This window comes from Nomia melanderi, chromosome 8 (genome assembly GCF_051020985.1).
Source record: "Nomia melanderi isolate GNS246 chromosome 8, iyNomMela1, whole genome shotgun sequence".
Taxonomy (NCBI): Eukaryota; Metazoa; Arthropoda; class Insecta; order Hymenoptera; family Halictidae; genus Nomia; species Nomia melanderi.
The window spans coordinates 13,090,095-13,118,003 of record NC_135006.1 but is presented as its reverse complement, the minus strand read 5'-3'; the positions used below and the strand labels follow the sequence as shown (position 1 = coordinate 13,118,003).

General features: G+C 39.8%; 2 protein-coding genes across 2 annotated transcripts; both read right to left on the bottom strand.

Annotated features, from left to right (window-relative positions):
• Nucleotides 1–2,848: 2,848 nt before the first annotated feature.
• On the bottom strand, nucleotides 2,849–7,097 carry LOC116427468 (potassium/sodium hyperpolarization-activated cyclic nucleotide-gated channel 2). Its single transcript, XM_076370321.1, has 8 exons — nucleotides 6,833–7,097; nucleotides 6,223–6,444; nucleotides 5,951–6,137; nucleotides 5,172–5,306; nucleotides 4,657–4,849; nucleotides 4,259–4,450; nucleotides 3,691–3,914; nucleotides 2,849–3,441 (listed from the first exon to the last, which is right to left on the bottom strand). Exons 1-8 carry the CDS (start codon nucleotides 7,066–7,068, stop codon nucleotides 3,160–3,162), a joined length of 1,671 nt encoding a protein of 556 aa, XP_076226436.1. The 5' UTR covers nucleotides 7,069–7,097; the 3' UTR covers nucleotides 2,849–3,159.
• A 126-nt stretch (nucleotides 7,098–7,223) lies between these two features.
• On the bottom strand, nucleotides 7,224–16,468 carry Task7 (TWIK-related acid-sensitive K[+] channel 7). Its single transcript, XM_031977865.2, has 5 exons — nucleotides 16,054–16,468; nucleotides 15,619–15,774; nucleotides 14,911–15,254; nucleotides 13,456–13,574; nucleotides 7,224–12,532 (listed from the first exon to the last, which is right to left on the bottom strand). The coding sequence occupies exons 1-5, from the start codon at nucleotides 16,178–16,180 to the stop codon at nucleotides 12,259–12,261; spliced, it is 1,020 nt and encodes a 339-aa protein (XP_031833725.1). The 5' UTR covers nucleotides 16,181–16,468; the 3' UTR covers nucleotides 7,224–12,258.
• Between the last annotated feature and the right edge of the window lie 11,441 nt (nucleotides 16,469–27,909).

Genomic DNA, 27,909 nt, shown 5'->3' with positions numbered 1-27,909 from the left:
GCTCTGGCATACGCTAATCGCACAAAACTTACGTTGCATCTTTCGCGAGCACTGCACGGACCGCGCACAGTTACGTTCCCGAAGCCGTACGATCAGTTTTGTAGCGCTCAAGTCGCGTCATATGGTCATATTAACGTGTTGCATTTATATATTTGTTCCTGAACATTTTAATCGTAATGTTAACTACTATACTGTTACTGTGTACACTGTATCGTCTATCGTGAACCCTCGGCGTTCGGGGATGAGAGCTTCGGTCGAACTGTGTCATTCATCTCCGAAAACTAATGCATCGGGCGCAGAAACAATTCGTAATAATTTAAATAATTGTTGAATACTTCGATGCTTGGCAAGACAGTGTCGTCATTCATCGAATTTTAAGTTCGATGGAAGATCTTCATAGAAATTCATTATTTTTCAGTTTCGTCTAGAATGAGATATTTCAGTTTCTCTTACGAGTAACACGTAAAGGAATATTTGTGAACGATTAGTGATACCGACCGGCCGATGTTTGCTCTCATACCGAACACCACAGAAATATCAGTAGCTCGTAGCATATCAAGAATTCCGAAGGGAAAGGTACCAAAAGCATTTATAAATCGTAAGCGTAAGTTTCACTCGATTCGAATCGAATGGAAAGAATCCACGGAACCGTGTAGGGAGGGACGCTCCTCTTTCATCTTATCGTTTCAGTCACAGTAAATGACAGTGCCTTATTAGACACCCTTCGAAAGTGGTCGGGGAAAGAGTGCTAAATATAAATTTACTGATGGATACTGTCCGACGAACAATCCCTGGAAAACCATTTCGAACGTAGAATTCCTCTCGCGTGATTCTCTTTTAACCTCCTGACGAATCTTTCGCGCTCGAACATTCTACGAAGCGTTCGATCATTGATAAAACCTGAATCTACTCCTGATCGTTCAATTTCTCGACAGCTCTTTCTCAAAATTCCTTTCAATCTACTTTCCCCAAGTGCATTACCATTATTATTGCACTTATATCGATCGACAAACATTTCAAATCACTCGAGAAACCAGTAGTTCGCATTTAACGAGAGATCATCGCGAAAGCGCGAATGGTTTCGAAATCCCGACAATCCTGATTAAAAAGTAAAATCGTATCAATGACTCCGACGAAAATTCGAGGACACGATCGATTATCTCGCAGATCCAACAAGTGAGAACGATATATTGAGTACTCTTCTACTCCGTACTCCTCTAGATCTGACCAAACTAGGTATTTTACACGATTCGAAACGGATATATGTTGTAACGTAGCGACACGACTACCTAGTGAATGTATAAATAGTTTTACATAATTTACGTGCGTAGACATCCTACCGATCGGACACTGGGCGTGGAGAAGGGGCGAAGAGATACTGTGTTGTCTCGATTCGAAGAGGACAAGTGTTAACGGACCGTGTACGTCACTTCAGTAGAGTCCCCTCTATTCTATAGGGAATAATTTATATTTCTACCGTGTGATTTTAAGTACGTGAAATGCCCTGTGTACTACACCCACTACTAATCGTTTCACACTAGAGATGTATATAATCCTCGTGCTATTACGTGCTGATCGTTGACGGACATATCTTTTAATCTTGGGGCACCGACGGACGTCCCCCTCGCGGGGGACGATCCGAGGTTCGTGGAAATGATCGTGGATGGTCGTTCGATAGTTTAAACTCGTCGCCTTTCGGGAATCGGTTCCGCTGCCTCCTGGCAAACGGTGTCCGATCGAGGCACCGTACGCTGGCAATTGAGTCGATGCGCGCGGAGAAACGAAACTGAGAAACTATAAAGAGCTAAGTATATTTTATTGAATTATTAGTGTGATGATAAATATATTTCTCGTTCTCTGGTAACTCGTATTCTTTTTTTTTATCTCCTGAATCAGTGAATGGGCTTATCGAAGAGTTCGTTTTTAATATCGTTCATTAGAATCTTTTAGTAAGCGGTCGCTTTTATTTGGATCAATCGATGGGACACCGTTTGCCAGACGAGTGGAATATTTGCTGCGTAGAGTTAAACCGAGAAGATAGATTAGTGATTACGGGATAGTTCTGATAATGATATTGTAATTGGGGCGTAGTCGGAACGGCTACGGTTGCATCATCAAACTTCGATGTCTAATGTAAATATGAACTCCCATAGCGTAAAGGTGATTTTTACAAGAGAGACTCGGATCGCTGGAAAACGGTGGTTACTTTGGATTTTCACGGTGTAATCGTCTTCAGGAGTATTCTAGGGATATCGATATCTTTTCCGAGCTTCGAACCTCTTTGATTCCCGTAGGGTAAGACTATTAGGTGATCAACGTGGAACACACCTCGCGTACAATCGATAGAAACTTTCGCAGACCTTCTGTTCCGATTTCACGGCGTGTTTTGTCGGTGGTTAGCTTTCTACGGTGTCTGGATAGACGTTTAGACTAATTTTTGTGGGACAAACGATGCCCGCGATCATCGCTGCGAATATCAACGGTGGGTCGAGCGTTTTACGGGAAAAGGGAAAATCGCTAGAAAAAAAGAGAGAGAGATGAAGGAAAAACGGAAAGGAAGGGAGAAATTACAAATTAATCACTTATTCATATCTCCAATGTATTAACTGTACGTGCATAGATTATCGCGACAGTGCTAAAGATTTTAGTGAATGTATTTGTAATTGTAAGTATCTTAGGTAACGATTAAAATAATATAATATATTATAATATAATATAATATAATATAATATAATATATAAATATATATAAAAGTATAATTATAAAATAAAGGTAGATATAAAGGAATGCTACTATACAAACAATGTATGGACAATAATAATATATAAGATCCTTAAATATATGGTTAAACAATCAACGTGATTATTCTTTGAAGACTAGTTTCAGATCCTCAGACATAATTGATCTACGATTTCTACGATCTGGTATTTTTGAAAAATCAAAAACATATAACAAAAGGTTTCTAATATAATTTAGAGTATAATGGGAAAGGTATCTTAATAATTGAATGTTTCAAAGAGAGCTTCACAGTTCATTAAATCTATAATTAATACAAAATATGCATATTGATACGGTAATACTGGTTCAGTGTCATTAGACAACAATATGTTACGGTTAACAATGTTATATTCAACAATATCCTGAAATTAAGTCCATCGATTAAAACATTGTTCCACGACGATGCTGATCGTGCGAGGAGTTGCGCAGAAGGTATCGTTTGTGCTGCTCTTCGATGTCCACAGCCCTCTGGATCCTTTCCGTCGCGATTCCTTCAAGTTTCGCGAACAATTCCGAATGCACGGCGATGCACTTCCGGAAGTCCTTGCGATCCAAACGATACACCTCGCACACCTCGATCGCGATCACACTCGCAACTCTCCTTTGATCGGGCACCAACAACGCCACCTCGCCGAAATGCGCTCCGTCGTCCAAATGACAGATCTGTAAGTCATTGTTCATCTCTTTCGTAAATGAAACATAAATCGTGACAGTTCGATCTGATTTTTTTCTACGAGAAGAAGATTGGAAAGATCGTGGCGAAGAAGATACTTTTATTAAAGATTCGAATAGAGAGAAGATACTTTTATTAAAGATTCGAATAGAGAGAAGATACTTTTATTAAAGATTCGAATAGTTAGATCATTGTATTGATAGAATTGAATTTTCAATTTCAACGTGGTAGAAAGTCACCTCTTTTCCCGTGGGTGTCAGAACAGCGACAGTTCCAGCGGATATAAAGAACATACAATCACCGTGAGCGCCAGCTTTCACGATTACATCGTTAGGCAGATACAGCTCGAATTTCAAGTTTTTCACGATCGATCGTAGCACGTGTTTCGGCAGAGCTTTGAAAATGGCTACGTTTTCGACCAAACGGTGATTCGCCTGGAACGCAATGTCCATTCGTAGTTGTTCTGAAAGAAAACGATTAGTTTCAGTAAAGATGAATGAATACTCAGTCAAAATTATAAAATAAAAAATTATAAAATATCAAGATTAAATATGTAACTCATCGAAATTATAAAATAAAAAATTCATAGAATGTTGAATAAGGTATTAACACATGAAACAGAAATAAAACAATTCTGCCCCACAATTTATGCAAGATGTTTCATGTAAGTTGCAAGTAATATTGTTAATATTTTATCAGGAAACAATGAATGTTTGTAGTGAAATATGTCGAGTGCAAAGGGTTAATTGCTACTGGTACGCAAAGATTCGTATATCTGTAGAAGGAAGTTAATTAAAGTGGTCTCACCTGAGAGATTCATCAAGATCGATTTTTCTCGAAAATAGCTGTATCGAAAACGGTACTTGTAGTAATTCAGAAGACGATTTTTCATATGTGTCGGCAGCTGTTTCTGTATGGTGTAGGCGATAACTTGATTCATGATCTCGTGGAATTTCGATTTCGATTGCTTTGCTCCCACTTTGATTTGAATCAACATAACTGTAACGTAATATACACTTTCGGAAGTAGAATAAGCCGGAATATAGTCGGACGTAGCGAAACGTCTAAGAAGCAGAAAGTAGAATCAGACTACGCGTGGTCAGACCAAAGTAGCAATTCAAAAATTCATTGCGAAAAATAGTTTCGATGTTATAAGTGAGTTATTAAAAAATGAAGGAAAGTGTATTTACGGATTAATGACTCACCGACGATGTAACAGTCGAGTAGTCTGCCCATAATCATAAGAAAACTACTCAATATCAGATGTCCATCTGTGATTGGTACGTATAGTCCGTAACCACTTGTTGAAACCTTCTCGATAACCATGAAAAACGAGTGCTGGAACCTGGAGCTAATGTATTCGTGATCCAATCCTGTCATCCAGCATTCCTCGCAATCCTATCATTGAATAATGCCTGAGTTAATTATCGATAATACTAAATAAATTGTGAATATCATTCAACGCCTTGGCCTATGATTTCTCAACTCGATGCAGCTACTTTGTCATTAATAATTTATTGGAGAAAGAGAAAAATTCTTAGCATATGTTATGCCTATATTTTCTTTTAAGTATAATAGTTGATTACAGAGGAATAATATTTACTTTGAATTCGAATGAACTGAGTAATATGTATTTATTGAATCATGTTGAAAATCTTCGCGAGACTCACTCGTTATAGGACAAGGGGTTAAACGAGTTTGTATGTGATTAATGTCGTACTTCAGGTGTAGTGTTTGTCAAATGCAGCATCAAGGCTGGTATTAAATAGCTGAGACAGGCACACCAAAACATCATGTACACAGCCAATAATAAAGTGATGATTAGTTCGTAGTACAAATGCATCACGCCCAGGTACTGGAATGTAACAATGATGAAAGATCAATGGATGTCGATGAGTGTCAATGAATGTTTGTGGTTATCAATGAAGTGCAAGGGATTTCGATGATGCTGGATGGATTCAACTGCCTTTTATGAAGGTAAAAGGTCATCGAATGTAAAGGGTTCTGAGCGGATATCATTGATTCTCAACCATCCTCAAAATCCTTGATGATCCTCAGTAGCACTCAATTGATGTCAATAATCCTTAATATGTGCCAGTGAACATCAATGAATGAAAAGGGAATTTTTTAAAAATGTAATACAGAATTGAATGATTAATGGTAAAAGAATGTATATAGTAATTTTTCAGTTGAATATTAATATAGAAGCACAGCAGTCCTTAACATGTGTCATGAAAAGGGAATTTTTAAAAAATGTAATAAATACGGAATATAGAGATTAATAGTAAAAGAATATATATAATAATTTTTCAGTTGAATATTAATATAGAAGCACAACAGTCCTTAACACGTGCCAGTGAATACTAATAAATGAAAAAGGAATTTTTTAAAAATGTAATACAGAATGATTAATGGTAAAAAAATATATATTAATTTTTCAGTTGAATGTTAATATAGAAGCATGGAAATTTGTGTGTTTAATGGAATGTAAAGATTTACCGTGAATAATTCAAAGAGTATAGTGGTCATGTGATTGTAACGCGCAAGTTTCAGAAGTGGTAACAAATTCAGCAGAATGATCACGTAGTACTTATGCGTTCCAGGGAGTTTCCGCCATGATAGTGTTATGTAGTCCCAAGGTATGGAAGTGAGGACATCCAAAGTGAAGAATGTCTTAAGATAATGTCTAAACGGAAATGTAATCACACACCACAATCAATCATTCAAAAAGGAAATAGTCCCGTACATTCGAAGGAATGTGATAATCTTACTTGATTATTTTCCAAGGATCCAATTCGACTTGCATTTGCATCTTATCATAATACCCACTGACGCAATTCACCACTATGTCCACCCAACAGAAGGTATAAATAAGGATATTAAAATTATCTACTCGAATCGCGTCGTGGCTCATCACTACGTAGCAAATCATAAATGGGATCGATAGAAAAGCGATCATGTAAACAACCATCATGATCAGATCCCAAAAGAATCTAGAAATTAGATTAATCGTTAATCCCAGAAAATATCACTTGATACTTGTTTAACACTAGAACTACCGAGCATTCAATACGATTAATATGCAATTCCTATAAAAACTGTAACAACTGTTTTCAGTTTCTTCGGGCATTCATTATAGTACTCAAGTGGAACTATTTATTTTCGAAATCATTTCGAATATTCAATGCTTTGAAAATATCGATAGTTGCTAAACAAAAAAATCGAAACCAGTCATTTTGACTGATGCTTTAAAACTTGATCTGCTTCGAAATTCGATCTCTTGGATTTCCAATGAATTTTATATTGTCTATATTTTTTGCGAATCAATGAAATAGAGTAACTCGATGATCTCTTACGGTTGATCGACGACCGATCGTTTACCTCCACCTACTAAAAGGATGTATGATCCACCAATATTCGAGCGCAGCGTGCCTCCTTCCTTCGGCAAACGTGGCCGCCATACTGTCCAAATACATTCTCGATTTCGGTGTGTTTGCACTCACGTTGAACATACGTGTCAGCTTCTCTTTCATAGTGTACTTTCTGCCTTTCATCATGGAGGAGGACACACGCAAGTTCGTCGAGTTCCTCGAGAGCTCGCAATTGTGCTCCGACATGTTCGATCAATCAATTACGTTTCTCCGTTTTGCTATTTTCCAACCTACACCGGATCAATCAAAAGCAATCGCGATGAACACTAAAATTATTATAGAAATCAAATCGACGAACACGATACGAAGAGAACAAAATGAAATGCATTACCTATGAATTCTGATTCTAATGATTGTAACGATATCCAATTAACCGAAACGTTCATTTGAAGTTGGCCGACCGACAACCAGCTTGAAGCGCGACGAAAAAGAACAGGCTGAATGAACGTAAAATGGGAAGTACTTAATTGTCGTTTATTAAAAAATTCTCGACGACAAAAAATATATCCAATCACGACCGGTTATTATGGTACAATGAACGTCTATGAACCAAGGTACATACGTACGAACTATCCTTTCCTTACGGTGCGCGATTTTACAATGGTTCGATGCATGGGACGCCGCGGTCTCGGAGAAAAGAAAAGTGGTGATTTTGTGCGTGTACGGATCACGACGATCAGCTTTCGTAATTGACAGAAATCAGAACGTCGGCGAGTACAGAAGCGTCGGTGTCGGGATCCGCGAGCTGCGATCAGGGAAATGTGGTAATCATTCTCTCGACCCTCCGACTGGTTTTAATTGTTAACGTCGTACACAATCGGTGTCGTCGGACACTTACAAGTCGTCTCGTATCCTCGATATCGAATTAGTAAAAGTGCCAAAATATTTTAACATGCATCTATAGCATATAAAATTGAGCTATTCGTCGTATAAAAGCTTCTCTGATTATAAACTAATTCCGACTAACTCGTTAGTAACCGACCGCGAGCCTAACGCTCCGTGTGGATCCGTCGTTATCCCGTGAAATTTGAATATACATATCGTTTTCCAATTCGCGCCGACCTTCGCGGCCATCGAGAATCCAACGTCATTGAACATCCATGACGCAGCGGACATTTCAGATACCCAGGAACCATTTTGTCGCTACACGTAGATAAAGGTTAACGGCGGCCTGTAAACTATACTTTCGAAAGAAAAGGTTCTGCCTTGTAGTCGCCTCGCGGGGGAGGAAAGAAACTTCCGTCGCGTTCTCTTCCAGTTAGGGGGTGAAAAAGGGGCAGCTAGAAAATGGTCTCCGTTAAAAATATAACCACCCACTTAGGTTAACCCCGATTATCAGTCTTCCCGGATATTCCTGTTTGTCGTTTCATATACTCTCTAGTCGAGTAAAAAAATACGACCCTCGGATGTCTTTCTCGTTGAGTTTCTACCGTAGAAGAATCAAAGTAACACGTTGCTCGATTTTAGTTTCGAAGTGTCTCAACGATTTTCAATTGAAACGCAAAGCTTGTGGAACGTTTATCGTTCGTTCTGTACGATTACGAGAGAAAGCAACGTTCGTTACGAAATAAACGCGTATATATGAAAGGAACGTATCGAGTGATTTCATTGATTTCATTCCGACAGTTAGAAATTCCGTGTAAAAAGCTAAAGTGACGTTCAAATCACGATGATTCTTCTACGAAACTTTCTCGTCTACGAAAGTTTGCGTTGCTACAAAATCGCACTAATCGATCGACGACTATATTTTTCGTGGCGTTACAGTGACATACTAGTACAAACATCGAATTGCGTTCATATTTAACAATCACGCTATCGAGGCCAGAAGTTTCTTCTGCCATATGCATAATATATGTGTATAAATAGTTGGTGCGACATCCTCTCGTCTTTGGATACATCCTGGCGACCGTTCCGCCATTTTGACGCTCATGACGCGACGTTACAAATAACTCTCGCACGACACGAAACCGTGACAGCGATATATACATGTAATCGTCGAAAATATTCATTTTCATTGCAGTGATTAAAGTTTCAACCAAAAACAATCGTTTCTGCGATCTCAATGAAGCTGTGATTATTACTGAAGTCTGTGATAATAATAGAAAATGCTGGCGATAATTCACATTTATTCGCATTCACTCGAATCCGTGTTACACAAGAGTTATCTGCACCGTCGTTCGTTAAAACTATGTTTTCCAGTATAGTTTCGAGACACATTGATTCTTAAACGCTTGAATTACCAACCACTCTAGGAATTTACTTAACAAGGAACTCGGGAACACATCAAACACGTCGGTAGTTCGATTCTTGTCACCAAGCCCGGCAAATGTTCAGTTGAATTTTGTAAAAACCGCGTCAACGAGGTTTGCTAATTTCGGTTATTTATTATTACTAGGCACTACTTCACCATAAAATCGTATTCTCCCCTCGCCTTAATATTCCGTCGGGGGAAAGTGTGTCGAATTGAAAATACTTCCTTTTCGTACAATAGCGTCGTTCAACCCATTAACTGTTACAATTATCAACATATTTTAATAAATTAACAAAACTATTGACAATGAATATTGATGGAAAGTAAATTCAAAAATTTAGCGAAACTAAATGGAAATCTAACAGTTAATGGGTTAAATGAGAATATAACATTAGTGTCGCGGATAATCAATGGCGGAACGTACATTGCGCAGGATCTTAACGCGTCCGTTGAAATAATAAGTATTTCACTTGAAAATCTCATTACCACGAGAACGTATAAATTATCTTTTACATAAATATAGAAAAAGATTTCCTTGTTCCGACTTTTATAGAACCGTCTACGAAAGAATGAATCCAATTAGACGTGCCGATCCGACAATATATATCTCGCCATTAATTCCCCGGCAACCTGATAATCTCAGTTCGCAGAGAACAATTTTTACAGAGAATCTGATTCAGCAGTCAGTATCTGGAACGATACGAAACGTATGAAATCGTTACAAAATCGCCTAGAAACCTTCCATTGGTTCTATTTGGTTCGTACATTATAACGCGGATCAAATGTTTTCGACCCTAAAACGGTCCCCTCGAGACAGATCTCCGGTTCTTCTCAAGGTTAAATCTCAAGTTCTCAAAATACGTCTTCAAAAACGAACAATCGTGTGCGAAAGCGTCCACGAACTCTTCTACGCGAGCCCTACGAACACAGTTGCGGGTACGATACTCGAGTTAATGAGCTTCGACAGGGAAATTGAGCCGTCCGCCCCCGCCGCAACAGCTTTCCTCCTCGGAATTTCATTTTCTTGACACCTGTTGATCGTTTACGAGCCACTCACGCGCACGAAGAACTCCGCACGGGCTGTACAACTATTATCTAGGTATGAACAATAGCCAGTCGGCTGTTTTAGCTCTTAGACAGCGGTACCTTAAGCTCTATTTTCATTCAAATTTACAAGAGGTCCGTTCGACTCACCGGTTTACGCTCACGGATATAGAACGTACATTTCGGAAATGAGATCCAATCAAACGACAATGAATGAGTATTTATCTTCTAAAACATAGGCTGTCGGAGTCTAAAAGAATACGAAATCCCCTTGTCTTATAAAAAATCGACTTTCAACTTTCATGAGCAAGTATGGTTACCCTTTATTTACCGTTTCTAATTATACTGGACCCAGATGGAGCGTTACATTAAGGTCACTAATTCCTACAGCCGATCCATTAGAAACGAAGCGCGAGACGCTTCTTACGAGCCTGGATTAGCTGCCAGACCATCGTCTATCAGAGCACCGAGGCGCGAAAATCGACATCCTCGTGTTTCCTTGCGAAACAGAAATCGTTCGAGTCCGTTCTATTAACCGTACCTCGTGACACTTTCCAGGTGTCCTACAGTTCGACAGTAAACACGTCAGAAACATGAATGAGACGAATAGAGCTACTGTTACAATGGATACTTGTCATTCGAAGGAACCGGTGCTCTAACTAGATACTTCGAAGCGATTAAATATGTATAATTTCTAACTATATACATAGCGATCTCCAGATATTCGTCAGTCGAAGCACCAATTCATTGGAGAACGTGTCCAGTGTAACCACAGCCCACAAATGTTTGATTTAGTGTTGCGAAAATGAGTACTGAGCTTTGAGTCTTCAAAACTGTAGCTGCAATTCAAGCCTTGAGAGCTTGAGCTCTTAGGACTTGAGCTGGGAAAGCTGCAGTCTTCGATGCTTCGATTCCTCAGGCATCAAGGACTTCAACATTGAAAGTTCTTAAAACTGAAATCAAGATTTCAAGGTTACAAAGTTGGGTCCAGATGCTTCGAAGACCGTCTTTGAAGCAGAATCTTTAAATTCCAAAGGCTCGAGATTATAGAACTCTATCCTCGAAGACTCTGTCTTTATAGCAGAATCTTTAAATTCCAAAGGCTCGAGCTTATAGAACTCTAATCCTCGAAGACTCTGTCTTTATAGCAGAATCTTGAAATTCCAAAGACTCGAGCTTATAGAACTCTAATCCCCGAAGACTCTATTTATAGCAGAATCTTGTAATTCCACAGACTCGAGCTTTATAGAACTCTAACCCTCAAAGACTCTGTCTTTATAGCAGACTCTTGAAATTCCAAAGACTCGAGCTTATAGAACTCTAATCCCCGAAGACTCTATTTATAGCAGAATCTTGTAATTCCAAAGACTCGAGCTTATAGAACTCTAATCCCCGAAGACTCTATTTATAGCAGAATCTTGAAATTTCAAAGACTCGAGCTTATAGAACTCTAATCCTTGAAGACTCTGTCTTTATATCAGAATCTTTAAACTCCAAAGACTCGAGCTTTTAGAACTCTAATCCCCGAAGACTCTATTTATAGCAGAATCTTGAAATTCCAAAGACTAGAGCTTATAGAACTCTAATCCCCGAAGACTCTATTTATAGCAGAATCTTGTAATTCCAAAGACTCGAGCTTATAGAACTCTAATCCTCAAAGACTCTGTCTTTATAGCAGAATCTTTAAACTCCGAAGACTTAAGCTTATAGAACTCTAATCCCTTAAGATTCGAGCCTTGGACCTTCCAACATTCGAACTTGATAAGACTCAGCCTTCAGATCGAAGCCTCAAAGCTTTCAGGACTCCGCTGTTTCGCAAACACTAGAATGATTTCCTAACTGTAAAGAGGATGCTAGCCTGCGAAAACTCATGAACTCGAGTACGGCTTCGGTGGGAACCGCCACGGAACTCCGTCTAGATCATCGATTGGATCGTTGGTTCCTCTGTTCCTGGTTTGTTAGAGGGTACGGGGCGCGGGTTTATCGATGTCGGGTCGATTTTACACGTCGATGCCGAGCAGCTCCCTACTGTTGGCCCTCGACAGTCGACGGCGTAAACTGCGACGACGGAACTCCTTCCATCAGACGGATGCGCGTTTCACGCGAAGGCTGGCAACGGTCGGGGGTCTGTAGCCTTGGTACCCCTGGTACCCTTGGTCCAAAAGCTCCGAGGAGTTCGCCGGTCCCAGGCACGTGCACGAGCACACGCTCACGCAGTCCTCCGCGTCGTGAACTATCGGCACGTGGCCGGCTAACAGTTTGCCGTTCACCGGTACCACATCGCCCTCGAGGATCAGGTCGTGATGGGTGGCTGCCTGGAGCTCGTTGTCCTCGCGGCGAGCGTCTCCCGTGTTCCTGTTTTGTACACAGTTTATTGTAATCTTTCTGTAGTATCTAGAACTTTTAGCGTAGGTTAAAGTATTTTTGAGAAGAGTGAACGTAAGAATGAGTGCGAGTGAAGGACAGGCTGTAAAACGGTCGAGGGAAAGTGGCCTGCACAACGTCACGGACCCAAGACTGCAGGGCCAGCTTTCCAGGGGTGCATCGAGTGTTTGCGATGAGTGCGAGTGAGAAGAATATTTCTAGTGAAAAATTTCATATTCTATATATAAATTAACCCTTTGCACTCCAGAGGCGCCTCTAAGTCACCGAATGATTCGACATAGCAAAATTGTAAACTTTGATATTTAATATCAAACTTCGTAATGCATCGATATACGAAATATTGGAAGAAAATAGTTCTCTTCCTCAATGCGGAAGATAAATTATTTAACCCTTTGCACTCGAAAGTCTTTGACTGGAGATATTCAATATTTTCCGATGAGATATAGACGATATTGTTTGAAACTAATTCAACGATAACTTATAGATAAATTAAGGAACGAAGCTATTTTATTGAAATATTTCACGTAGCAATACAAAGTTTAATTTAAAATACTAAGTACTTCATAGTTTTGCTGTGTAAAATAAAGTGCTGACTGAGTCACTTCTCGAGTGCGAAGGGTTAATTATTATTGAAATTAAATTTCTAATGTAACTTAAACTAATATAGAATTTCGTTTTGAATTAATCGTATTTAATACGTAGTTTCAATAAAACTCGATAGTTTTATAAGTTATGGATTACAAAGTATTGTAAATTCGATGGATTCTGTTGTTGGAAAAATTGTATATTTTGAAGGAAGGATTGACGGAAAGTTGGTTGTAAAAATGAATTGCTAGATGCTAACTGAAATATCACAAGGATAATGTATAAAAGACAATATCTGCGATACTCACATCGTCATGAAACGTAGTACAAGCAGATTTATGCTGGCAGCGACGACGGCCAAGCCGAATAGAATGAAGACTAAACTTAAGGCCACGTATCCTGGTTTATTCGAGAGCGCATGGTCGTTCTGTAACAATTGTATTTTCTATTTAAAACTGCAATAGGATAATATCCGAAGCGATATTACTTTCGTTTAACCCATTGCCGCACACTTTCAATTTCAAAATCGTGCCCAGAACCGCAGTATTTTTGTAATTGTTCGCTTCGTCTAGTTCAGATCATGAAAAATCCTACACAAAATCAACTTACATGTAATCTAGACTGTTACGTCATTTTTGTTCAATGTATTACTGAAGAATAAACAAATAAATACATTGGTACAGTCCGTAAAATGGACTAATTTGCAGCAATGTTAGGTACTCGTGGCTACCGTAATGGTGATCGACTTATACTTCTCGAAGAACCACCCGAATGATCGGGAACAAAACTTGAATGAGTAGGTGCCAATGTAAACTTGGTTCCTTTTGTGACTTATGTTCTAATGTTGTGCTATGTGATCTGACTTCCTACTGTCTGAACCTCCCAGAATCGCTTCGACGGTGGCTCGGTAGAGTCGTCTTAGCGGGGGTGAAGACGTTCTGGTTGGTTTTTTAAGTGCAGAGGGTTGTGGAAGGGAGACAAAGTTCCCTCCCTTCTTGGGTCTTCCAAGTTGCTAATGTTAATAACTAATTCGTGCCGTTTGCAATCCTCGACCGTGGCAGGTAAAAGCAAGCAACGCTTTGGCCTTAATAACACATGCTAACAGACCGGCTAGAGAGTTAAAATGCTGGTGACTGGACGCCAGATGTGAACAATAGACAAGGAAAAGCTGCAGTAAGAATCGCGGGCCTTATGGGTTCATGGATCATGGCTGCCACGGTCCCTTCTCGTAATACGTAAGGACGATTGCAAGTCGCGACGGGACGAGGGCTCTTATTCTTACGAAAAAACTGCCAATGTGCAGCTAAGTCCTAGAAAAGATAAAAGTGTATACAAAAACTAAAGCTAAGTGGCCTTAACACTAACGATTGTACAAATAACTCTTAACCAGTTAACTGTGCTCGACCAGTATACACGTCATCTTGAAACTCTTAATGGTACTAACTCTTTCAACGATGGACTACTCATTTTTTGAGACAAACATGTAATTCTCCGTCTTGCTTTAGTGCATTTGGCCTACCTTTAACGAGTATACACTTCATTATTTGATTTTATCGCGCGCACAATGAGATTTTTCAAACGAAGTTCCACACTTGACTGGTTAAGGGAGGATAAAATGTGTACAAATCTAAAGCTACGGTGATCTGAGGGGAAACGGGAAGGCTATAAGTGACCTTGACAGGTTAATCAATGTAAACATTCGTATTTCGGACACGGAGGAATAATATAATCAGAAAATGTCGAATGGGAAGAGGGTAATTTACCTGTAGCGCGACGTAATCACCGAAACCGATAGTGGTGAGCGTCACGAAGCAGTAATAGAAGCTGTCGAAGTAACTCCATCCCTCGTAACGAGAGAACACGGCAGCACCGGTCGTGATGATGATGCTCGAGAGCATACCGGTCGCGAGCATGAGGTTCATTTCCGTCGCCTCCGTTTTCTTGCATCGCAGATAAGTCTTTGCCCGCTTGATCACCACGGACGCGAACTTGTTCAAACGTTCACCGATACTTTGGAACATCACGAGACCCAGGGGGATTCCCACCATTGCGTACGCCATGCAAAACGCTTTGCCGCCTATAGTAACTGGCGTCGAGTGTCCGTAGCCTTGGAACATACAAAGAAAAATGATAAAAATAATATTTGCCTGATTTCCACTTTATCAGATCGTAGCTTCAATGTAATTATTTCCGAATTCTTAATAGAATGTTTCAGTAATGTCTATAAATTATACTAGAATAACTGTTAATTGTGAACTTATTATATTTCTTTTGCGTGTTCGTTAATTTATTGATATTACATTTCTTTTCTAACGGTCCGATGGAGAGTAGAATAATAGCGAAGTGTTTTGAAAATTGTCACGTATGAGATTTCAAGGTCGCGTCTCCATATCGATTGCACGTGATATATTTAATTCCCATCGTGGGCGGTAAGGTTTGCGATTGATAACAAGCTTAACGATCCGGCTCACCTATCATAGCGAGCACGAGCGTCGCGAAGTAAAAGGCACCCGCGAATTTCCATTGAGGTCCAGCTTTGTGCGGTTTGTTCTCTATTATGACGATCTCCAGCATCCTGTAATCCTCCTGCGTGATATTGTACTTCTTCATCATGTTCCGGCGTACCTCTGAAGCAATACGCTGTCATCAGCATCGTTCGCTCAATCGAGCGGTGATTCATTATTATCTAACCCTCTACATTGCACGAAACGATCCCTATAGTTTTCGATTCTCTATCTACAGTACCGTATCCCGTTCCCATTGATATTCTCAATATCTACGGTACCATTTTCGATCTCTATTTACAGCGCTATCTCCGTTCTCCATTTATAGCGGTACGACCGAGCAAGTCGAACATCTATCGGAACACCGACACGTGAAGAGACGATCATCAAAAATCAACTCACCGGAGAGAAACTCCCAGCGTTTCCTCTCCGTGTTCGACTCGAGCGCGTCGAACACCGCCGCGCCTATGAGCAAATACGTGAACGTGCACACTACCAGCGACAGAGTCCTGACATTCTGCCTCTTCATCTTCGCAGTCCGCCAGCGAGCGTCGCCACGTCGTAACACCCCCGAACAGTTTCGATACCGCGCGATCAGTCACTCGCTAGTTTTACGCTGGACGCGTCGCCGATCCTCACCGTTTCTCACTCATGACACTGCCACACGAAACGGTGCCGCGAGCCGTGCATTTTCGTCCGTTCGAACGCGACGCTATCGATTCTCCCGCGACATGTTCACAGGAACGCCCGATTGGAAACGACGAGACGCGTGCACGATCATCCGCGAAGGCCAGCACCCAACACGCCGCGCTACGCTCGCGTCTGTCGCTCTCGGATGAAGTATTGATCAGACGCCAGCGCCAGGATAAGCGCCATGGAAACTGTTGCCAGTGGTCGCGCGCGAAACGAGGCCGGCTAACGGTAAGATAACGCGGTATATTCAATGGTCTGGGTCGGTCACTGATCAGACACGGTGGATTCACTGTCGGTGACTGATAAGGACCATGGGAGATGTAGATGTTGAAGAAGGAAATGATGTTTAGATGTCAATCTGTTTATAGTTACTCGTAATTGTTGTTTGGAAAATGGTGACTCTGTGATTTAGGAAATTGCAGTTCATTGGTGAAGGTTTAGATGTTAATGACAAGATAACGCGGTCTATTCAATGGTCTGGGTCGGTCACTGATCAGACACGGTGGATTCACTGTCGGTGACTGATAAGGACCATGCGAGATGTAGATGCTGAAGAAGGAAATGATGTTTAGATGTCAATCTGTTTATAGTTACTTGTAATTGTTGTTTGGAAAATGGTGATTCTGTGATTTAGGAAATTGCAGTTCATTGGTAGGTTTGTTTAGATGTTAGTGGCAAGATAACGTGGTATATTCAATGGTCTGGGTCGGTCACTGATCAGACACGGTGGATTCACTGTCGGTGACTGATAAGGACCATGGTAGATGTAGATGTTGGAGATCAGCGATGAAGAAGGAAATGATGTTTAGATGTCAATCTGTTTATGGTTATTTGTAATTGTTGTTCCTAAAATGGTGACTTTGTGATTTAGGAAGTTGTTTGTCGGGGGAGGTTTGATTAGATGATTATGGGATTATAGATTCTTGCGGAGCGTTTTGTGAGAGCTGAAGGCAATTGGAGGTTGCATTAAGGGTAGACTTCGCGGGGGACTGTAGTTGGCTGCATTACCAACTGAGAGCACGGGGATGCAGTTCAGCTAGTAGCCAATGTATTTTCGTGACGTGTTTTCGAGATATAGAAATTTACCAGCAGAGTGTAAATAAATGAATATTTTTGTTACGAATATTAAGTAGTTAAATGTGTCGGAATTATGTATATATTTTTGACTTGCGTGATCTATCATTAACTTCGTGCAACTTGATGAATAATGAAGGGAAATGGCGAACAATGGCGAGCAATGGCGAACATCGGCGAACATCGGCGAACAGAGCAAATTGGAGCAGAAAACTGAATTTCAATCTATACCTTGTTAATCATGATGTTCGTCAATCTTCAGACACATTTCTATGTCCTTCCAATTCACAAATTAATTATAAAAATAATTTTCAACTCGCCCTCTATTTTTCCATTTTCTTCCGTCTATACATCCAAAAACAAAAATTATTCAACACAAAAGTCTCTTTGAATCCCATTTTAATATCCCCAAATCTAAAGTACAGAGTCCAAACAAATCATGTAATTATTTAAACATCAGTGTATAGTCATCTCTCCTCTACTATTTAAGACTTCGTTATATAACTTCCTCTCTTAAGGAATACTCCGAAAGATCCACCTCCAAGAGTTATTATTTTAATCCAGGCGAATGAATTATTAATTAATTGGGCCAAGGCACTGCAGATCGCCGGATCCCCAATACCTTTCCAGGTAAGTCTCGGTCGGAGAGACTGGCTCCCTCAAAGGAGCTTCCGTGAAATGTTAAAAGGGCTTTATCGTTCCAAAAAATCGGGCCACGGGAATGCATTGAATGTCAGGTCTATTCTTAAACGCGGCCTGCGTTACGGGAAATCGATGCTGGCAGCTGCCACCGATAACTCGGGGGACAGCTTACCGACCGAGGATTCTGCACGATGGACCCTTTGACCCGTCGAACGTGGCCACTGAGACGTGGACGCTGATACAACGCGATCCCAACGAGCTCCCGCCTAACTGGCGCGAGGTCCAAACGACAGGAATCATTAGAGCGCTGGAACTTGGCACTCGATGGAGTTTCGAGTTAACTTCATGGACCGCGTCTAATCGAGTTGCTCCTGTATTCCAGTTCTGTTCTTGCCCCTGCCGGCTAACTTCCCGCGTCCAACCTGTTAAACGCCCCGCAAAGGGGACTCTCCCGTTGACAGATCGCTTCGTTTATTTTATGTCACGCTCTCAATATTTCGTAAAGACGTAGAATCTCTTTAGTGTATCTCTAAACTCCCAAACGTTGTTTCCCGACGTTCCCTTCAAGGCTGCGAAGGTAATTAGCGAAGAACTTCCATAATGAGATACGGCCGCAAGGGAATTCTCGATTCTAGAACGAAATCAACCACCGCTACCGACCACGTTATCGTGACTTCTACAGTCATCCTTTCAATGACTCCGGAATGTTTAATCCGTGACTAGTAAAGGTTGTTGTTAACCACCTGTCCTATGATCTATTTTTCACCTGTGATAGATACAGCTTTGTAATTTATCGGGAAAAGGGAAATTCTGTATACATCTATGTTTGCTCTACAGTATAATAATTAATAACTGAAGAATATTTCGAATTCAAAAGGATTTGATATTTATGTTTCTAAATTCTATTTAAACAGTTAAATAATATGTACATTCATTGTATATACTCTTACATAATAAACAATACAATGCAAACCTATAGAAACTTCGTAATAGATGACAATGAAATATTCCTTTTCAACGAAGTAATAATACTACGAGATAAAATTCACTACGAGCAGTACGCGTCACTAATTATAATTAATTTAAATCGCTAAAGTTCGAAAAGTATATACTCTTACATAATAAACAATACAATGCAAATATATAGAAACTTCGTAATAGATGACAATGAAATATTCCTTTTCAACGAAGTAATAATACTACGAGATAAAATTCACTACGAGCAGTACGCGTCACTAATTATAATTAAATCGCTAAAGTTCGAAAAATTTGATTCCGCGTTGAAGTCAGCAGCGAACCGAGTATTCGCCAGGGGAAGACACATAATCGCTAATATAGCAGATAATGGCTAATTCATCGAATTAATCGGCGCAGCGATCGATCCCGGCCTCCATGACACCGAATATCCAGATTTGCCCCCGCGGCTTGATTGATTATCGGAAAAGCATTACCAAGTATTATTGAGGAGACCGTCCACGCACCACCGCGAAGATTAATCCCGTCGCCAGCGTCATTATTCCGGATATTTATCCGCGACACGCGCAGGATAGTTACGTGGTTTCACTACGAATATTGATTTTGTAACGAAGGGATAAATCTAGGTCCATCGAGGCCGCGCGGGAGGCTCGATATCGCCGGAGGTTCTAGCATAATTACAACTTCGACGGATGGCACGCTCGGTTCCAGGCATCTAGGAGCAAACTTCCCGAATAACGTCTCTGTAATCCGGAACAGGCGAATTCGAATACGTGATCCCGATCCGTTCGGCGTGTTCTCGTGACGAAGAAGCAACGAGAGTGTACCCTTCGCACTCGAAAGTTTTTCACTTGAAGTGTTCTATTTCTAATTGGATGTAGACGAGATTCTTTAACCCTTTGCCTTGTGATAACGTGAGACTCGTGGTGAAGATTTCAAAGAGAATTTATCAAATATAAATGTTACTCGATTTTTGTCGAATAAATCGAACATTACTATTCTGTTATTATAGTATAGAGCAAACATTGACATAGGATATGCTTAGAATTCTTGTCTTTTTTCAATAAATTATTAATAACAATTTGTCATAATTGAGAAATCGTGGAGCAAGGGGTTAAAATGAATTTAACAGATTATACATAAATTAGAAATCTGGAAAAGGGTTAACAATGAAACAAAAGAAAAATTTGTTTGTGATCTAAGTCAGTTTCTTGTTTCGAGGTACTTCAAGGTGAAGGTTTGGATAAATTACAAGATATTTAACATTGAGTATTTATACATATCAAATGTTAAGAGTTTTAAGAATTTTATGATATTTTTAATTGAGTAATAAACGTATTAATATTTTAAGAGTTTTAGTTTGAAGAGAATGTAATTAGACGACGTTTGATTTTTAGAGGAAACTTCAGCGTTTTATGTGTCATTTCTTCTTTTGTAACGAAGATAAGAAGAAATGATTACCAATTATTTGCTACTACAATTCTTAAGTTACATTATTATTTATTTACGCCGTTGAACATTTTTCTTGGATGTCAGTTATCTCACGTACAATTGTTTTCAAGTCATTCGAAAGCTCCAGTCATCGAAACGAATATAAATAAACGATCGAAAGGCGATTCAATTGTTACTCGATTTTATACAGTGAAAAATATATAATTTGATATTCAATATTATATTTTGAATAATATTGTAATAAAATTGCTTTGTTCCTCGATGAATTAATATTTAATTCTAGTGAAAATCTTCCGAGTGCAAAGGATTAATTATGGTTCTTTGAATAAATATGAAATTAATCATTGCCGTAACAGTTGTATTTACGAATAATCACGGCGAAATTCTGCTTAGTTAAATATTTCCTGAAATGTCCCGAAACAGAATTTCACTTCGACGACAGCGAATGCGTCGAATTCATGAGCCGATAAATCGATCAGTATCTACTTAACAGTCAGCACTTGTACAGTGAGTATTGTGTATGAGGCAACAGCCGGCATCCCGTTAAAATAGTACCGATCTCGAGAGTATTCCGATCGGATCGTCGCTCAGTACAGAAAAGTCCATTCTAAAAATTCTACTTAAATATTCTAATTCCTGAATTTTCCTCGCTATAGACAATTTGTATATTAGATCATATAAGATACGATATACAAATGTATATTTTTTTACATAATCATATGAAATTACCTATAATCATCTACGGTGCATTAGTCTTTATTATATTCTATATAATTATATATTAGAGCATGTAACATATGATACATAAATATCTCTTTTTTCACATAATCATATAGATCTATAATTATTTAGTATTATTATTTATTATATACTATAATATTGCACACCACATCATATAATTACATAAAATTATCTATAATTCCTATTAACACATTGAACGCCGGCTAAATTTCAGAAACGGAAGTGTCGGTGATTATATTAACGCGTTGAACGCCGCACGATTTCATGGCGGAAAATACACAAAATGGAAGAAATCAAATATTAAATTATCCGATTGAATTGCATTGCTATAACTGCACGTCCATCTAGCTGAACGCCACCGCATTAGACAGTATTATTTATAATACAGAAATACTTTCGCATAATCATAGTTCAATTGAGCGAACTAAAGTCGATTTGATTGTTAAAATATTTTTAAACGTCGATCAAACCGAAATTTGTAACTCGCGAAAAAGAATAGTTCGTGTTATTTGTGTCACACGCATCTAAAACGTTACATTAATGCAGCAATTAAACGGTAGACTAAAAATCCATTATAGCAGGGCCGGCGCGCAGTGTTAATAAATTTATTCTTAAATGCCACATAATTTCATACTATTGCACATTATTACGTCGCGTCCACGTGTTTTCTAGCGAAAAGTCTCCGTAAACCTGACTTCAATTTTGACCGGTCAGATCGGGCAAACACCCCACTGCGCGTCGTTCCGGTTGCATCACGCAACGAGGACGCGCTCATAACATTCCGCGGTTTTATTGCAGTTACAAGTCCCAGAAGGAAACGTTTACGAGACGCGGCTACTCGATGCTGGCGGAAGTGGATGGTCCGGTCCCGTGATAACTGACCTTTTATACGTCGTTAACCGGTGCCCGTGCGAATGGGAAATCTATATCGCCGAAAAATACGGACCGCGGTTACGATACCACCAACGGGCACCGCGCCATTTCGGTCGTTTGAAAAATTTACGCTCGCTCCTTTATTGCCGGAGTTAAACCGCTTTGCTTTCGGGCCGGACCGTCGGAGAATTTCACTTGGATAGGATTATACATGTTACGGGAATGAGAAGTATGGATTTCTCGTTAGAATCGATCGAATCGCTGGATGTTCCGATGATTCTGTCTTCTAGCCTGACTACGCTGTTTTGGAAATTTTTCATTGGTTATTACTTTATTCCAGGATTTGAGAAATTTTCTAACGTATACGATTAACACTAGAACTACCGAGCATTTACGATTAATATGTAATCCATATAAGAATTGTAGTAATTGATTGTTATCGATTTCTTCGGACATTCATTATAGTGTTCAAGTGAAACTATTTACTTTCAAGATCTTTTCGAATATTCAATGCTTTTAAGGTATCAATGATTACGAAATAACGTTGAAACTATTATTATTAATATTTAAACTGTTAATATTAATATTTTAAGAGTTTTAAGAATTTTCAGATATTTTACGTTGAGTATTAAACATTAATATTTTAAGAGTTTTAAGAATTTTCATATATTTTACATTCAGTATTAAACATATTAATATTTTAAGAGTTTTAAGAATTTTCAGATATTTTACATTCAGTATTGAACATATTAATATTTTAAGAGTTTTAAGAATTTCACATATTTTACATTCAGTATTGAACATATTAATATTTTAAGAGTTTTAAGAATTTACAGATATTTTACATTCAGTATTAAACATATTAATATTTTAAGAGCTTCAATTTGACGAGAATGTAATTAGGTGACGTTCGATTTTTAGTAAAATCTGTATTCGAGAAAGATTTCTATTTTATTATACTTGGAAGTTCGTTTACAAAGATCTGAATGTCACACTCGAAACGGTTTAATTAGGATGTTTAATGGAATAGAGGTTTGTCTTTTAGAATTTTATTATATTATATTCACTGTTGCTTCTTACAAAGCACGACGCACGTAACGCAAACATAAAGGTGCGCAGTTAACGATATCGAAGGGTGTTATGGAACCCTTAATGAGTGTTTCATATATTGTTACCTTAGACAGAAGGCACGTATGTCGCCCGACTGAGAGAAATTCTCCCTTGCCACCCCTAAGGATTTGGCTCTGGCGTTTTAATTAAGCAGCCATTTTGAAAGTCAACACACATGTGCACGCACGTCCGAAAGTTCTCGCAAAAAATCGGTTTCCACATGCGCTCTCCGCTCGGTCTGAAACTGGAAAAAGTTATAACGAACATTGTTTGATCTTTCTGATAACCGAGGAACACACGCGAATTCAATTTTACATCGAAAAGAACGCTTGCGCTGTTTCATTTATTCAACGGTAGTTTTTTGAAACGTCTTCTCGAAAATACATCTGAATATTCTAATCTTCATTTTTCTTCGTTCACAGTGGCGTCACGAAAATTACTGCAAATAGCAGAATCGAAAGGCTGTGATACCTCGATTACAGAAATGAGTGATGCTATTGCGACTTGTACGACGTTCTCTAGTAATTAATATCTTCGCGTTACGAGTTCTCTCGTGAATTGTTTTCGTGCTCGTCTTCGAACACCCCCGATTATCCGTTTTGCCTTGCTTTCGTTTCTGTGTTCGAGGGGATGATATCGATTTGTGTTCACATGACTGACGTTTTACCTGTGGGCAGAGGCAAGGACGCTACTTCTCGTCTCTTGTAATTATACCGCTCAGGAGATCGTCTTCTTGATTAACAATAGTAATTAAGTTTCCTCAAAGGTCGCCGGAGTCGAGACTCGACGGGAGAGCCGACACCGAGGTGAAAAACTACCTTCTAAGAATGTTTCCCGCGGCTTTGTTATCCTCGAAGATGGCAGATACGCGCGCAGGGAAATTGGTTTCGAGAGAATGCGTTCCAAGTAGAGCGAGTGTCGCTCACCTCTTTATAAAAAGGACAAACAATTTAGCACCGCTATAAATTCCAGATTAAAATCCGTCTCGTTAACGGCTAGGAATAATCTCTGAAGCTGCGTTCAGATACGTCGAAGTGTCGTCTGTCGCGTCGTTACACGTCGACGGTCACCGGAGCTTCTAAATTGAGAACAATTATAATTTGCCGAATGACTGATGAATGAAAGCGTTCAACAGGTTCGCTAGCGCTTATTTCTGTGACGGTTTCCTCAATCGTGATATTTCCTTTGATCCGATAAATCTGAACAAAATGCAAGAAAAATGAAATTGAAACGGGTCGTTGAGTTTCTAAATATAACGTAGTTTATAGTTTCTAACAGCAGTATCTATAGGGTTAATTTCATTTTCATTATGTAAAGTATAGGATTACGGCGGTGTAACGCGTTGCGATGTCAAATAACAAGTAACTGTTCCTTTTTATCCTTGCTACGAAAGATACCGAAGATTTTCATAGCAATCAACGTGTTAGAATCTTCACGAATCTTAAAGTTTCGATATCCAAAACATGTCTGGCGAAAGAAACATGAACTGTTTACAAAAGATGAACCACGAAGACTAATTACCAAACAATCGCGAAATCATGTTTATGACGTTATATCGACACCATTGATTGTAAATTAATTAAAGAACAGCTAGCCAATAATTTCCCGCGAAAATCACGAAACGCGGTTTCCAGAATTTCCAAATTCCTAGTACCGGCGAATTAATTTATCAAATAATTACACATTCCCAGCGTCGTCGGCCGGCAAACAAGGAATTGATCAGTTAGCCCTGTCAGGCATTGCCGGCGACAATGGCGTATCCAGCTCACGTTCCGGCTGAATAGTCGGCGACGAGAGAGTTTTAATTGGTCAGCGTAACAATGATTCCGCGACGCGAACACGAGCACGGTTACCGCAAAACGTCGGCGAGGCTGCGTTTAAATATCAATCGCGGCCAATTCCTCGCACACGCGATCTTAATTCCCTGAATGAGCCGTGTCGCTGCTGCCGGTTCCGCTGATACGGACAACCGTTCGGCAGAACTCGTCGAACGATCGCCGTTGAACACGAGAATCAGTGGATTGGAACGTACATGTTTGCGGATGCTGTTCCGGGTAGTATTAGCCAAAAGTTATTCGGAACTAATTGGTTTCTTCTCGGTAACTCTGGTTTAATTGATGAAACTGCTGGAATTATCCTCGGAGAATTATGAATGTCATTAACAGATGTTATTGTGGGTAGTATTGTTAGTCAAAAGTTATTCGAAACGAACTAATTGGTTTCTTTTCGGTAACTCCGATTTAATTGATAAAAATGCTGGAATTATCCAGCATTTATATATAATATATAATAAATATTAAATTATATTATAATTATATTATATATTATATATTATATATAATAAATCTGGAATTGACTAGAAGAATTGAATCTGAGAATTATGAACAATGTTATCTCACCAGATGCCATTCCCGGTAGTATCGTTAGTCAAAAGTTAAAGACCCAACCAAGACCTAACCAAGTTCAATTTAAAATCTTTCGCAAGAACGCTTCGCAATTGAAATACTTGCGAAACAAAAATTCCAAGAAGGGTCAACTTAACCCGGTAGCTTTAGTGCCAAACCATATAATAAACGTACCCCTCACGCCTCCATAGTAATTTCACGTTTTCCGTCCACCGCGCCTCCAACGTAGACCTCAAATTACTAGAGAAGCTACGTTGAAATAATGCCCAGCATTGCCAGCCACCTAGGCCACGCCGCGCGCTCGGGGCCGTATCGATAACGAACAGCGACCTATATCGCTAATAACGTTGTCAGCCACGGCCTGCGAGCCATCGAGGAAATTTACCGTGGGTTTCGCCGGCCGGTTATAGGTGTCACCTTATTTGTCAGGAAAATTGCGCTATTCGGTCGTGCGTCAGAATTCGCCTTGAATGCGACACGCTCCGAATACGCCGTTACAGCGGCCGGCGTCCTTTACGATCCGAGCCTTTTTACCGGCCGTTCTTCCCTCCGCCCCCGCGCTTTTTCTTTGTTAATTAAAGTAAATTGTGAAAAGCGGCGGCGCAGACGACTGCGACGACTGCCCTCGGCCGTCCGCGGTAATTGGCGCGGAGCCGGGGATAATTAAAGCCCGATGCCGCCGCGTTAAAAACCGTGCGACCCGTCGATCGATATTCGATCATTCCCGATGCACGAGTCTCTCGCGCGCGGATATGTCCACGTATTTTTAGGCTTCACGCGGCCGGCCCGTGATTCCGACCGTTCTCGACGGTGTTTCCGAGAAAGCGTTCCGTTGGAAAACTGCAACGCCCGGCGTTCGCGCACGCTGTCCAGGCGATGTCAGTGGACGTAACACTTTCGCACGCGGAATTAACCTTGTGTGAAACAGTTGGGATGATGAAAAATGGCCTCCTCCTTTTCTCGGTCGAAAGCGGACTGTATTTGTTGATCGACGATGAGTGAAAGGAGCGCGTACGCGTGTACAAAGTTGAAGCGTGCGCGTTGTCCAGTGGGTACAGCGTGATTAGTAATGAACTTGCGTTGTCTATACGTCTGTCTGGCTTGTCGTGAGTCTAACTCTATGCGAGGTGTGTGAATTAAGTAATGAGACTGATTTTCTCTAATTTTCTTATTGAAATAAAATTAAAAATTCACAGTCTCCTTTAGAGTAACTACCTTGGGAAGCCACACAGCGCTGGAGGACCTGAGATATTATTTTATAAATAATTTTCTTGATATTTATTATAATAATTTTATTTAATAAATTTATCTTTTTCACAATTTTTAATCAAGTTAATTATATATACTGGAATAGCCTTCGGTTGGTCGGTTGACCTGCAAAGGTACCGGCTGCCGCTCAGGGTTTAACTCTTTGGCTGCCACGTCACGAGTTTGGGTGACGCCGCTTTTAACATAAACTTGAAAATTGATTTTCTTGGTAACGTATCGAACAAATCGGATATTGTTAAGTGTGTGAGATACAAGAGAGATAGTAGATCAATCGATATGAAGAATTTCGACTTTTAAGCTTCTGGTGTATTAAGGAAACTGTATCGATTTTACAGGAGTTTCGATGAGTGTTTACTTGGCAGTCAAAGTGTTAAGTGGTTGACACCGGATGGTAACACGCAGCTAGCAATAAAACGCCTCCAAAATTAATTTATGTTAGAAATGAGCTAGCATAATTGCTCGTACCATAAATCTGCTCGCACCGACGGCTGTCGCACCCAGATAAACCCGGAACACCCGGTATGTAATGCGTGGAAGGCTCCTCGAGCGGAAACGGAAATGTGATTTTTGGACGAGACGTTGCTCGAGGTTTTGTGTCGAGATTCTACGGTTGCCAGAGATCGCGAGTGTTGGGAATGTAAATGCTTCCGTTATGGTTTTTATCTCGGTTTTCTTGTAGGGTTCTGCTTCTGTTTCGTCGTACGTGTGATTAGTTCAATAGATTATGCTGTATTTCTTTCGTAGGGTTTTCGAAAGCTTTTCGTTCAAATATGTCTGCTTCTTGAAGTCTGGATGGTAGGTAGGTTTGTGAAATAATATTTAATAGTATTCTATAATGATGGCACTTGTTTGTTGTGTTTGAAATTGAATTTTCCACTTGTACGTTTGATGTGTTTGAGAATATTTCAATGTCCCGCTTCGAAATGCTTGAAAACTCGAATGTTTCGGTTAACCCTTTGAACTCGAGTGACTCTGTCATTAGATTCGATATAGAAATTACGAAGTGTCGTTTTATTTCTATAAA

Coding starts and splice junctions, on each gene's coding strand:
- LOC116427468 (XM_076370321.1), bottom strand. CDS start 7,068: ATGTCGGAGCACAATTGCGAGCTCTCGAGGAACTCGACGAACTTGCGT. Junction 4,451..4,656: donor ACTCGACTGTTACATCGTCG/GTGAGTCATTAA, acceptor ATTACGTTACAG/TTATGTTGATTCAAATCAAA. Junction 3,442..3,690: donor TGACACCCACGGGAAAAGAG/GTGACTTTCTAC, acceptor AATGACTTACAG/ATCTGTCATTTGGACGACGG.
- Task7 (XM_031977865.2), bottom strand. CDS start 16,180: ATGAAGAGGCAGAATGTCAGGACTCTGTCGCTGGTAGTGTGCACGTTC. Junction 13,575..14,910: donor GTGATTACGTCGCGCTACAG/GTAAATTACCCT, acceptor CAATTGTTACAG/AACGACCATGCGCTCTCGAA. Junction 12,533..13,455: donor GTACTACGTTTCATGACGAT/GTGAGTATCGCA, acceptor TGTACAAAACAG/GAACACGGGAGACGCTCGCC.